This window comes from Hippocampus guttulatus, chromosome 15 (assembly GCF_054856545.1).
Source record: "Hippocampus guttulatus isolate MCC_2025c chromosome 15, RoL_Hgut_1.0, whole genome shotgun sequence".
In the NCBI taxonomy this organism is placed as follows: Eukaryota; Metazoa; Chordata; class Actinopteri; order Syngnathiformes; family Syngnathidae; genus Hippocampus; species Hippocampus guttulatus.
In genome coordinates this window covers 3476345-3490968 of record NC_141275.1, presented here as the reverse complement: position 1 = coordinate 3490968, position 14624 = coordinate 3476345, and the positions used below count along the sequence as shown (strand labels likewise).

Below are 14624 nucleotides of genomic sequence, written 5' to 3'. Positions count from 1 at the left end.
AACTGACACAGAGGATGAAGATTTCATTGGATTTAGTGATTTGGAGGGGCACTGATGGTTAGCATGTTCTTTATGCTCTAGTTATCTGAGTAAATCTTAATATGTTACATGAACATACCAGGCACGTTCTCAGTTCGTTGTTTATGCGTCATGTAATATTAGCATATCGTACACTTATTCAGCCCGTTGTTCTCAATTTTTATTTTCCTTTCAAGATGACATGTCTGTTCTGGGGTTGTATTTTATCAATTAAATTTCCCCCCACAGTGCGACTTATACTCCAGTGTGACTTTTATGTTTTTTTTTAAATTCTTTATTATGCATTTTATGGCTGGTGCGACCTATATTATGGCATGATTTATAATCCGGAAAATACGGTAAATGGAATATTTTTTAATAGCCAAATCAGTGTCATGATTTCATCCCTGTAAACGTTGCTTTTGACTTAAGACAAGAATCAAGGCAGCAATTGAAGATTCTGACCCTATTTACAATTATGTAATGTATGTCGAACCAATATTCGTGACCCTGAAGATATATTTTCTTTTCGGACTAGGAAGGCAAAGCCTAAGAAAAGCCTCTATGTTCAGATGACCAGCTGTGTAGTTTATAGCAGTGATGGATTAATAGAGGTCCTCCTGGAAAGCCACTGAGCTGCAGATCAACTAAGAGTGTACAGTGCCAGCAAATCTCCAGCTCTCAGCTGGTTCCAAATAGGGCAGGTTGGCACACAGGCACACACATGCACGCACTGCTTGTCTGGCTAAGGGGTGGCAGATGGAAATACTCTGCCTGTTAAAGGATAAGAATGTGGACCACAGATCAAAACTAACATATGGGACTAGCAATCTGCGTGCGTGTGTGTGTGTGTGGGGGGGGGGTATTCTTGCAGTAGTATTAATGAATGAATTCAATGATCCAATGTTTGCAAGTTGCTTTGACCAAGTCAAGTTTAACAATATGTTTAAAGTCACAACATCAAGTTGCTTTTTTCCACCTAAGACACTTAAAAATGTTGTGCAAAGAGGATCATCCATCTGGCATAGCAAGGATCACTTGATAAATTGTCATAATCCTTTTTTTTTTTTGAATGCAGAATAATTGTGATGGCACTGAAGGGAAACCGTGCATGTGTTGGTGTTAATCTCTTTGTGTCCAAAAAGAAGGAAAAAAATGTCTATGCTGCTGTTGTATTACTTTATATTACCACACATTAACTATGGGCATAGTTTTAATGTCAAAGCAAGGTTGTTAAAAATGGAAATAAAGTGTGTGTACCGTATTTTCCGGATAATAAATTCCTCCGGAGTATAACTCGCACCAGCCATAAAATGCATAATAAAGAAGAAATAAACATATATATGAGTCGCACTGGAATATAAATCGCAAATTTGAGGGGAAATGTATTTGATAAAATCCAACGCCAAGAATAGACATGTCATCTTGAAAGGCAATTTAAAATAAAAATTAAAATAGAGAACAACAGGCTGAATAAGTGTACGATATGATAACGTTATATGACACATAAACAATGAACTGAGAATGTGCCTTGGATGTTCACGTAACATATTAAGAGTTATTCCGATAACTATAGCATAAATAACACACTAATACGTTTACCAAACCACCAGTGTCGTTCTAAATCACTAAATCCAATGAAATCTTCATTCTCGGTGTCACTTTTAATAAACTTAGCCAACTCCAGATGTAAAAGATGTGGTGCTTCCTCTTCTACGTCGCTTATGTCAGACTCATCGTCGACTCATCAACACGGGCCTAGAGCACCTTCTTGCGGTTTAAGGTGAAAGTAACGTGAAATGATACATTAATGAGCTAATAATTTCTCACATAAGTCGCTCCAAAGTATAAATCGCAACCCCGGCCAAACGATAAAAAATAACCTGTGATTTATAGTCCGGAAAATACGATACTAGGTTATGGGGCTGGGCAATTCAGTTTGAGTGATACAGTACTGCATATTCCTTTTCCTGTTTCTTGTGTGTGTTCTCCACTAGGCCCTCCATTCATTGTCTCACCGCCAGACAACATTACAGTCAACATCTCGCAGGACGCCTTCTTCACCTGCCAGGCGGAGGCCTACCCTCGGAACTTAACCTACTCCTGGTTCTGGGAGGAAGAAAATGTCTTTTTCAAGAAGTAAAGTTCTGATGGGATTTATTCTTGTTCATCGCATCACACTCAAGTGTGTGCCTTTTGTTTAGCCTCCTTGTCATACGTCTCCGTATTCTTTCTTTTACAGTTTAAAAGACTGCATTGGAGGCATTATTATAGTGCTTGCGTCAATTCCTGTCATATCCAATCTGCAGAATTATGTTCTTTTTGGGAGCATTCATTTTCAACGAAAGACTTCTTCGACACGCTCAGTTGTAATCATAGCAGCCCTCCTTCCAACTCGGGCAGTTCGAGCATAGTGCACAGATGAAGACAAAAAAAAATTGTTTATGCACTGCTCTCATGGCTGAAAATTGATTTGCTGAAAATCAATGATGAAAATCATGTTGCATTTCAACATGAAGATGCCTCGACACAACTTGGATTGTTTTGGCAAATCTTTCTGGACCATAGTTAGTTTTTGTGTCTGTTAACTAATTCTTTGTCGAAATGAATGTCGGGCAGCTCCACCTTGGGATGGGTAGACACAGCGAAAGTCCAATTGTGCCAATATTCTCTGCTCAATAAAATTTCACAGCCAAAAGGCTGAGGCATGACGCAGTTGTGGAACGTGTAAAGTAAAATGACCTGCTGTAAAAAGATTGCTTGGTAATTCGGACACAAGTCCACTTACATTACTCTACATGAAACATCACGCCAAATAATCTGAGATTCGATGAAAAGTAATAAAACAAAAGAGCTTCACACCAAATAGGCTAGTCACATTATGAATCTTATTATAAAATGAGAGGTTAATAAACTCATGTGATTTTATTTTCCCCTTACTTTTCAGTGACCTAAAACGGAGAGTCAGTGTTCTGATTGACGGTTCCCTGATCATTGTCCAAGTCAAGCCAGAGGATGCTGGGAAATACACCTGTGCTCCTAGCAACAGCCTTGGCCTACCACCGACTGCCTCTGCTTACCTGGCTGTGCAATGTGAGTGAGCTACTCAGCAAAGGTGGTCCCCATCTTATCCTCTTCTACTTTTGTGTGCCCTCCATTTTCTTATGAACTCATGGCATGAATATCCATTCATCCATTTTCTTTACCACTTGTCATTAGAATCACAGGTGAATTGTATTCTACCCCAGCTGATTAAAGGCGAGAGTGGGGTACACACTGACCTGGGATATTCATAGCAGACAAAAAAAAAAACCTGGACAAAATAAAGATTCACATTCACCCCCCCCCCCCCCCCCCAAAATTCTGCAAAGACAGAGTGAACATGGAGAGAAAACATTCAAAATATTAATACAGCGTGCTGCACAGCATAAAGATATTGCATGCAAATTAGGTGCTTGAAAGATGTACTGTATTTTACGCATAATAAGGCGCACCTAAAAGCATTCAATTTCCTCAAAAAGCGACAGTGCGCCCAATAATTTGATGCGCCTAATATAAAGAGACTGTAATTCTCTTTATATTCCCCACTGAGTTGTTTCCTCTTAGTGTTCCTCTGCCATCTAGTGGGGATTATTAGCAGGAACCAATTGGAACTGAAAAGAGTTCTGCCCGACACTAATTGACATGTGCATTTGACAACACACATTCAAACAGACAACTACTTTCTGAGTTCTGCGCAGCCATGATGATACCAAGATAATCCCAAAAGCATAGTTAACTACTGACAAAACAAAGGAAGGAGACAAGCAAGACCTCTAAGGATATTTGGCCGCTTATGGATGTGAGTCCATGAGGTTTGTGTGCCTTTCTGATGAATCAATTGTCGTTACAGCTTTTGTCTTTCATTTATTGTTTTGTAATGCCATTTGTATTTATATGGTTGATGTCGGTTTTTGTGACCATGGCTTTAAGATAAGAAAACCTTTATTAGTCTCGCAATGGAGAAATTCCCAATTCACAGCAGCAAAGTTATGAAAGGAAGAAGTAGAACAACAAAATATAGGAGCTGCTGGAAAGGCAGCCACTCTCGCGGCGCCATTTTGAAGTCAAAATAACAAAAATAACACAACACAACACATAGGACACAGACAGTCGTGCAATCTTCACCACTTTTCTGCATACACTTTGTTGTCTGAAGCAGTTATAGATGAAAGAGGAGAGGATCAAAGTGTCCTTTCACCAGTGGATCAGAGACGTCATGCTGAAAATGTGCACACGTCTGCTACAAGCTAAGTTTTGAAAGCAAACACGAAGCTGTAGCGTCCATTGACGAAAAGAGATTAGTTCACTTCTCCTGTCCCACGTAATCCGCTTCAAACTCCAAGCCGCGACTCCCAGTTCCAAATCCGCATCGGCGCTCCGCGCTAATGCTTTTTCTTCTCATTGTCGGCTCCTCAAGCCTTACATCCATCCAGCCGCAGACCGTCCAACAGCACCGATCTCTCCGCTGAACAAAGCGGGGCTGTGAAAAATGCTGCCCATTCCAGGCGCAAGACACAAGCGCCCCGGGACTGTCCAGCAACGACAGTCAAATGGCGCCGACATTCCTCCCAGTCAAAAACAGTGCTGGTATACCCATGCTGCCGAGAAGGCGCAACCACCGAGCACAGAGTCTCCTCCTTGATGAATGTCGTGGCCAAAAAATGCTGAAAAAAGTCCACATCAGGTCCACACGACGTAACAACAAACACAAAGTGACAAAACAAACAACAAAGTGACAAACACAAAAACAACAAAAAAAGCAAGGCTCATGAGAGCACTTGCCGACGGCTGCCTACTTGGGCGCCATCTTGACTTCAAAGTTTGTTACAGCTGCAGCAGTTGTGAGAGCTCTATATAAATAAAGCTGTATTGTATTGTATTCCTTTCAGCGTAACACCATCTAGTGGCGCAACCACAGCCCCTACTGTAGCCTCTATTCTCTGCCCCTTATAATGCAGCAAGCCCTATATATGAAAACAGTTCTAAAAATAGGCCCTTCATTGAAGGTGCGCTTTATCATCCGAAGCGCCTTATAGTACAGAAAATATGGTACAGAAAGCAACTGTGTGCTCACGACAACTTTATTCATCATCCAACAAACTCAACACAGCAGTATGTCGTTACGGTCATAACTAGTTGGAATATGCCAAACGGCCATGACTTGTTGAAGCCTAGCTTGTGGTGAGCAATATGTCTCATCATTTGTTTTTATTTGGTCATTGAAAAAATGTTCTCATGGCTAGTGTCACTCCAGTTTGGGGACTGCTGCTTATTTTATCAATAAATTATGCGTGGATGTTTGTGTGCGGATAATGTGCATTGTTCGAACTTCAATATCAAGTCAATATTAACAAAGTCTTGTGATTGATATATTCTTTAAAACATTCATATATTAATTTGTAATTGTACTAATCATTTAGTGATAGAGATATGAAACAAATGCAAGAACAAAGATATCTATCTATCTATCTATCTATCTATCTATCTATCTATCTATCTATCTATCTATCTATCTATCCATCCATCCATCCTTGTGCACAGTCCCACTCTAATGTTCCTGACGGAAAATATGAAAATTAAGATGAATTGTTCAGAAAGTGAATTTCTATGGTTTGGCAGGGCTGGTACATCTTGTGTTTGTTTGTCACAATAAAGACTAGTAACCATGGCAACAGCTCTAAAGATTCCACAGATGGTGTTTAGTTAAACATCGCTATTGTTGTACAGTATTTAAAAGAAGAAACATCTTGCCTCCAGGGCTTTTGAAATCATGCAAATGAATTGCTAAACAAGCCATTTTTGAAGAGTGAGACACTTCTGTTGCATAAAATAGAATTGCCCAATTCAAGGAAACTCCAGAGCTACCTTATCATTTGTGTGAAATATGTAGACCAGACCACCTAAAAATATGCCTATCCGTGTTCTCCCCACTTAACACAATGCGTGACCCGTCACTCATCGCAAGTAACTACTAGAACACATTTACAGGGTTTTGACAGTTGGATGTGGAGCAGGATGGCAATGCTATACTGACACTGGCAGTCGTCAAGGCAACAGATGTTTTGCATTCCCTCACTGGCCCGCCTCTTCAGATTATTCTACATCGTGTGCTGTGTGTGACAAACAGAAGCAGGCAACACCAGTCTTGGGGAAAGAGGGAGGGAGGGTGAGGAATGGGATTACATCATTGCTGTTAAAGCAGGTGTGTTTCTCGGTTCAACTGCAGAGGGCTCTCTCTCTCTCTCTCTCTCTCTCTCTCTCTCTCTCTCTCTCACTCTCTCTCTCTCACATACACACACACACTCTCCTTCCCTCGTGATCGTATTATTGTCCATCATTAATGCCCATTTCATCTGCTCTGCGGCCTACACTGTAGTCTAATGCTATTCCTGAATTCCACATTTGCTCTCAATTATTATTTTGATTTAAAAAAAATAGTCATACTCTGTTAAAATCTTGCTCCCACAATTTTCTATCGCGTCTATGGCAGCCTCTCTCCTGAGGTACTTTCCAGCGAATAACTGCATCTTGCAGTGGGAACCAGCGGGTCATGAGCAATAGCGCTGTCTGCAAGCAATGGCTGTGTCTGTGAGCTATTTTTAGAAACTTGGCTGATATTCTTGTCTGTGGTAGTGGTAGCAACTCTCCTCTGGGCTCTTTATGCCAAAGTGCTGCCAAGCTGGCGGTTTGGACTTTGGAGGTTGCAAATTTGAATTCGTCAATATCACAATCATTTCTTGATTCACTCAGTTCCACCCTAAAACTCCCCCCCGCGCCCCTGCTCCCCTGCTCCCCATCTCCACTCTTTCGCAATACCAGATGTCATTATCACAGTCACAGCACCTCCAACACTCCGACCTCCTCTGCTGGTTTCTCTCTACCTTACGTCATCTGTAACATCTCTCTCTCTCTCTCACTTTCTCTCTCTCTCTCTCTCTCTTTCGTTCTCATGCTCTGCCTCACTGGTCCTTCCTCTGTCATGCCAATAATTTTCACTCAAACTCCTTCTCTGACTTCCACCGCCTTCATTTTATTATTTTGATGATACCTAATTTAGGTTGCATTATTGGCTTTCTTACTAATTGTGGATCATTTTCTTTATCTTCATAATTTTACCACCATCTTATTCTGTTTTAGACCCTCTTTACTTTCAATAAAAACTATTAGGGCCATATAGACCATGTCCTGTACGAAAACATTCAAACTATATGAGTGCATGGATGGCATCCTCTTTAATGGTTTACAATACAATACAATACAATACATGCTGATTTATATAGCGCTTTCACAACAGCGACAGCTGTAACAAAGCGCTTCACAAAACAGTTAACATAAAGTAAAATAATAAACACAACACATAACATAAAACACGGACAGTCGTGCAGTCCTAACCGCTTTTCCGTCACACGCTTTGTTGTTTGAAGCAGTTTGAGATGAAAGAGGAGAGAATCAAAGTGTCCTTTAACCAGTGGATCAGAGACGTCATGCTCAAAATGTGCACACGTCGGCTACAAGCTAAGTTTCAAAGTCAACAAGAAGCTGTAGCATCCATTGCCGAAAAAAGAGATTGGTTCACTTCTCCTGTCCCATGGAAATCCATTTCAATTCCAAGCGGCGACTCTCAGTTCCAAATACGCATCGGCGCTCTGCGCCAACGCTCCTCTCTCCTCATCCTCAACTTCAGCAGCCATCCATCCAGCCGCACCAACGCCGACTGTCCGACAGCGCCGACATAGCCACTGAACAAAACGGGGTTGTGAAAAATGCTGCCCATTACAGGCGCAAAAAACACAAGCACCCCAGGTCTTGGGGTCTTACAACTAACAATGCTGCCGATGTAATGTGTGGAGTGGCCGACAACACAACAGAACTACCATCGCAATGACAATGTAGGACACCAACCTACTATGACGTGTGCTTTGAGTGCTAGTGGTAATACATGGACCAAATATGTATTCCCATTTTTGGCAATTTACAGCGCGGCACAGCATCACATTGCAACCAATACGCTAGGCTAAAACCTGCAATCTACCGTATTTTTCGGATTATACGTCGCTCCCGATTATAAATCGCATCAGCCAAAAAAAATGCAAAATTAAGAAGGACAAAACATATATAAGTCGCACTGAAATATAAGTCACATTTTTATGGGAAATTTATTTGATAAAATCCAGCACCAAAAACATACATGTCATCTTGAAAGGCAATTTAAAATAAAAATAAAATAGAGAGCAACAGGCTGAATAAGTGTACGGTATACTAACGTTACATGACTGACATGCCTGGTAATGTCAGTAACGACGTAACATATTTCGAGTTATTCAGATAATTCTAGCATAAAGAACATGCTAACAAGTTTACCAAACTATCAGTTTCACTCCAAATCACTAAATTCAATGAGATCTTCATCCTCTGTGTCACTTTTAAACAACTCCCCCAACTCGGGAGGTAGACGATGCGCCGCTTCCTCTTCTACGTCGCTTATGTCGGACTCATCGTCGATTTATCAACACAGGCCGAGAGCTCCCTCTTGTGGTTTAATGTGAAAATAACATGTGAAATGACATAATCACGTGTTAATAATTTCACACATAAGTCGCTCCAGAGTATAAGTCGCACCCCCGGCCAAACTATAAAAAATACTGTGATTTCTAATCCGGAAAATACGGTATATAGTTTACTGTTCTTCAAATCCAGATGGGTTTCATCTCCACTCCATGTCCGGCCATTCGGGCACAACATTTTCCTCATTCTGAGCATCAGGCTCTTACATATGTAAGTGCGTACGTACATCAGCGTCCATCGAGCCAACAACCTCCTCTCCCTCCAACTTTTCAAATTCCATGATCCCGTCAGATAAATTAGAAAAATCGCTTTCCGAATCGATTTCTCACTTGCTTTGTACACTTTCCATAGTGAGCCATGCTATTCTTGTCTTGAAGTCACATTTGCAGGTTTGTCACTCATCATGTCACTTTGGGAAAACGGTTACTTTGTCAAATTTACGCAAGAGAAATATTTTTTCATTCTTTATTTAATGTATTTTGCTTAATTACTTGTGACATAAAAATATTTCGGCAGCGCGCTGGCCAACTGGTTAGCTCGTCGGCCTCAGAGTGCAGAGGCGCATGCCTGTGACCCTTGTGAGGATAAGCAGTTTAGAAAATGGATGGATGGATAAAAATACTTTATCTGGGATTGTTTAGAATTACTTCACACTTGACTTTAAAGCATCGCTTCATTCAATCTATCCACAGCAATCACCTTACCCTTATTACAAAGACACCGCCGCTGTCCTTTCTTGTGATGTCTTTTTGAGTAGATCCTGCTCGTGTTGTAAACATGCCATCTGTACTCTATGTGGCCATTGGTCTGCCGGGCTTCATCCGATGTCCTGTAGATGCCAACCCGCCTGTAACATTAGTTAAGTGGAAGAAAGATGGTCTCCCTCTCCGGATAGAGAAGGTAGGAAGAAGCACGAATGCATCTTATTCATTTTACACTCCAGAGTGTAAATATATCATCACACACACACACATATATATATATATATATATATAAATGATGGATGTATATTCATTAATAATTGGGATTAAAAATTGGGAATTGCTTCCCTCTTCAGTATCCTGGTTGGAGCCAAATGGACGATGGGAGCATCCGCGTGGCAGAGGTGACAGAGGACTCTCTCGGCACCTATACCTGCATGCCTTACAATGCCCTGGGTTCCATGGGATGGTCCCCTCCTGCTCCCCTGGTGCTAAAGGTACATTTGCTGTTTCTTCTTATTTTTAAAGTTTTAAAGCCGGTCAAATTATTCTTATGTAGCATTGTCATTCTGAAGTTTGATTATTTGATTGACGGACTGACACGACACAGAAATATTTGTCAAAGGTTACATATTCTAAGAGTAGAATCTCATGGGCATGCAAAGTGATATTAAGATTGACGGGCACAAAGGTTCTGGCCAATGTCGTGAGGTGACATTTAAATGTCCATATGTTTGTTTCCTGGTGCCAGGCTTTGATAGTTGATTTTTTAAATTTATTTATTATTTTTTTAAACGTCTCTGACTTTGTCATGTGGAAGGGTATCAAAACAAAATTGCAAATCTGTTCTGCTCACCTAATCTAACTTTGAACCTGTGTAGGACCCTCCCAAATTCTCAGTGGTCCCTGGAGGGGAGTACAGACAGGAGGCTGGGAGAGAACTGGTTATCCCATGCGAGGCAGAAGGAGACCCCTTTCCCAATATAACATGGAGGAAGGTATGTATTGTCTGCATTCACACTTTTGTCATCATATTCGGTGATCATATACTGGCTGACTTTCAGTTTTAACGTTAAATTGATTCTTTGTGGATTTTTTCTTTTTTTTCTTTTATTTATTTTTTGCTTAATTGTCACAATGTAATTGTATGGAACCGGTTGACATACTGAGCAATGTTTTTTTTTTTTAAATCTTCGCTTGAGAAAATATTACATTATGAACAAATTCGTTACAAGTACAGAAATACAGCTATGGCAAAGAATATTTAGAATTAAGGAAACAACCAGCATTCATTAAATTCATGACTCTTTATTCTTTCTGAAGAATTTTGTCACTCGAATGATATCAGCATTTACAAAATATTTTGGACACAGTATTTTTTTCATGAAAGTTTGTCTTAAATATGACTTTGGTCATATTATTGCAAGTGTGTACAACAGAGGGTGAGAATTAAAAAAAATAATTATTGGATTCTACAGTATTTAATCGTCTTTATTTGTCCAATGTTTTGTGATCTGCAGGTCGGAAAGCCCAGTAAGAGCAAGCACAATGTTCTGCCACGAGGCAGCTTACAGTTCAAGTCACTTACAAAGGAGGACCATGGGGAATGGGAGTGTGTTGCCACCAACGTTGCTACAAGCATCACTGCCAGCACGCATGTCCAAGTCTTAGGTAATGCATATACAGTGCATTGCACACATTTAAACAGAAAACAGCAGTCACTGCAGGGCAACAATACAACTAAATTAAGTTCATACGGTTCTACATACATTTTGTCTTTACATTATGCATCTGTTTGACAAACCAGGCTACAAAATAAACAGACCAATACAAACCGTATACAATCGATCCTCTTTTTAACATACTCCGTTTACGTTCTCACCTCTATAACGTTCACATTTCAAAGTCCTAATTTCACGTAATTCATTTTCTATTGGCCAATTTTGCTTACCACCTACACCAGGGGTGTCAAACTCATTTTTCCGCGGGCCTGATTTTAGTTACAGGTTCCCTTGGAGGGCTGTTATGACTGAAATCATTTAAAGAAGACAAGAATAACGGTTTATTCACCTATTGTTTAAGTGACTGTAATGAGGGGCTTGGTAACAAGAAAATGTTTACAGTATCACTCTTATTTATTACAAATGAGAATTTGAAATTTTGGTCGAGATTTTAGCAAGCATCATAAAAGTTGACATCGTTGATTTGCTTTCGCAGGCCACATAAAATGATGTGGCGGGCCAGATCTGGCCCCAGGGCCTTGAGTTTGACACATGTGACCTACACCTTTATAACATAAACTTCATTATAACAACCGGATTTTTCCCACAAAATAGTTTAAATGAACCATGGGAAGCGAACTGCCGCTGCGACCTTCCTTGTAAACAAAGTGTACAGTGCGGGATTCCCCTCCGATACTTAGCAACGCGACTGATCGACTCATACATTGTTGTACTTCTGGAGGCACGGTGCGGTCCTGGGCATTTAGTCTGAAAACATGTTTGGTAAACAGAAGCCAATCTCGCTGTCTCATTGTCTATGAAGGCTGAAATTCTCACTTTCGAAAGAGAGTCTCCCAGACATAGTCTCTCAGCCGAGACTACGTTTTGGAAAAGTCAACAATTGCGACAATCATCCGTAATGGCAACAAAATCATGGCAGATTTTTGTGGCCAATGAATTGACAGATGACCGGAAACGGCTTCGGGCTGTGGCACATGCTGAACTGGAGAAGGCAATTTTCAATTGCTGACAGAATGTTTTCACAGATGAAGTAGGAACGCTACCGTTGTTTGTTGCATGTCTTATTAAATCATTTTTTCTTCATACTGTATACACGGATGTTTATACATGTTCATGTTTTTACACTTATAAATGTTCGTACTGTATATTAGACATCGTCATTGGCGGCCGTTTTGTTGAAAATGGTTACAGCGAACCACCATTATAACGTACAGATTCATTATGTCCCTCGAGGTACGTTGTCATGAGGTTCGACTGTTCTAAACAGTAACACACAAGTTCCACCCTCATGGATGTGGACAACGGAACAGGTTTGCCATATCAGTAACTATTGTTTTTAGGGATTTAGGGAAAAGAAGAGACATTGATTCGCTGATAGTCTCCAGCTCAGAGAGACAACATGTGAAATAGATCAATGAATGGAAGAAAAGAAAAAAATATTCGTCCTGTAAGGAGAAAGTTCAGGTATCACACCTATCCAAAACCTGAGATCAAAAAGTTATATGATGTAGATATGTTGCAAAAGAGTTCAAACCACCGACATATGAAAATAGAAAACATCATTGAAGAGAGATTTGTGACAGGAATAAAATCAGCCCTGGTGTGTTACTTTTCTTTTAGCACGCACGTCATTTTCAGCAGAATTAATGAAGTCTCAATACAATCTGTATCAATCTGGTTCCATATTGTCCACTCATCAATAATGGAAAACATAATTTAATAAAACACAAATATTGATCTAGTCACGTAAGCTCTGAAACACGTCTCGTAAACTACGCCCATGTTCAGACTTCCTGAATGGAATGATCGGCGTTTCGCCTGCAGTGTCACATCAGTGGTGAGTGAGAGTGAAGTGCATGCTTCAAACCATAGTTGAATAACTGAGTCAAGCACCCGCAGTCGTACTACTGAAACTGTCAGGAAAGTGGGAATGGTGGAGTGTCCTGTTTGTAGATTCAACTGGGGTTGAAATGAAGGAATGTGTGTTGAAATGTAATGTCCGCAGTGCCCACCAGCGTCACCAGGTGATAGCAGTGCACACTTGTTCACGTGTGCAGCTTCGAGGCAACATTGGTTGGTGCTATTTGATATTTCGATGAAATGGTTGTGAGGATGATCAGTGAGGTCACTCAATAAATTTTTGGCTACATAAAGGCTGCAAGAGACACTCAGTGACTGTGGACGGCGCGGCTGTGTCCCACGGGCCATATTTTGCAAAGGTGCACTTTAAGTCTCTGAAATTCATCCATAAAGTTGGTGGGTTGGGAAAAATACACATGACAAGAACATTTGGTGCTCCAAAACGGTTAGCTGCGTTCTTCATTATTGAATGGTTTTCCACAAAATGGATGCTTTTACTCTTCTATCTAAGGCGTAGAAAAAAAATCGTGTGTTTCCGGTAACATGAAATTTCAGCATAGGGTCGGTAGGTCGGACAAATCTTTTTTTTAATCTTTTTTTTTTTCCATCAAAAATGTAAACAAAATAACCATAAAACATAAAACAAGAAGACATTGAACCCGCCGCGCCGGCGCCGCCGCCGCCTTTTTAGTTTTCTCCCCGCTCCGGACTCGGGGGGGACCGGGGCGCGCCGCCGCCTCCGCCAACGTCCTCCTCCGCCGTCGGTGTTTACTCGGCCCGTGGTGTTCATCAAATAGTTCGCAGATTTTTTTTCGATACATCAATGGACTTTCTTAACATTACGGTGCGAGCATGCAACTGTAACACAGAAAACGCGGTTTAAACTGTCGTCGCAGATCGCGACCGCCGCCATGTTTCAATGTTGTTGACAGACGACAGGGCAAACGACGCACGCGCCCAACTTGAATATCGCGAGAGTTTGCACCGACGTAAACCCTCTACACAAAAATGTAGAGGGTTGTTTGAAAAAAAATGCCGGCCGTAAAGTTTTTTTTCGACGTAGAAATTCTCGTTCGGTCGGGTTACTGGAAACACACTACTTTTTTTTCTACGCCTAATGTGTATTCTATTAATAATAAAGTATTCTGTCATGTTTTATTTGCCTTAAGCCTACTTTGCTACAGTATTCCTGTTTTTTATGTGATAACAGGTTTGTTTTTAGCACTTAAAGAGACTTTATTGTGACAAATATGATTTGTGTGAGTGGCTTATTATGTTGTATGTTGTCAACCTAACAGAGACAGTTTCGATGACTCACGTGCAGTTTTATCAAAAAGTCCCAACTGCTTGTCCTACCTGCAGGCACAAGCCCCCATGCACCCACCAGCGTCCACGTGGTGGCATCCTCCACTTGGGCCAATGTGTCATGGGAGGTGGGCTACGATGGAGGCTTCCAGCAGACATTCTCAGTCTGGTACGGCCATGTGTGAGTCATCCCAGCCTGCTTCGCTTCCTGCTTTTCCTTCTCGTCATATTTATTTCTGAAACTATTTTCTTCTGGGGTATATTCAGAACAGTTTTTTTTTTCAAATAAAATATTAAGTTGGTATTTCTCAAATTTGTACCCCAAGTTTAGGAATGACCTCCTTGACCTCTGCTGCTGCTGTTGCTGCTTTGCTCTGCTTAACTGTAGTTC

The 14624-nt window shown here is 40.8% G+C and overlaps 1 protein-coding gene across 3 annotated transcripts in view; it reads left to right on the top strand.

Moving 5' to 3' along the window:
• Positions 1-14624, top strand: part of igsf9bb (immunoglobulin superfamily, member 9Bb) — a 100235-nt gene that overhangs the window by 48419 nt on the left and 37192 nt on the right. For 2 of the 3 annotated variants that reach the window (XR_015103072.1, XM_086131110.1), the window contains exons 6-12: positions 2016-2157; positions 2966-3111; positions 9383-9525; positions 9683-9823; positions 10208-10324; positions 10847-10997; positions 14291-14414. Coding sequence is in view for 1 of the 3 variants with exons in the window: in XM_086131110.1 (XP_085987236.1) it covers positions 2016-2157; positions 2966-3111; positions 9383-9525; positions 9683-9823; positions 10208-10324; positions 10847-10997; positions 14291-14414 (964 nt within the window). In the remaining 2 variants the exon portion in view is untranslated. The remainder of the gene's footprint in view (positions 1-2015; positions 2158-2965; positions 3112-9382; positions 9526-9682; positions 9824-10207; positions 10325-10846; positions 10998-14290; positions 14415-14624) is intronic. The other variant, XR_015103073.1, reaches the window with a different exon arrangement.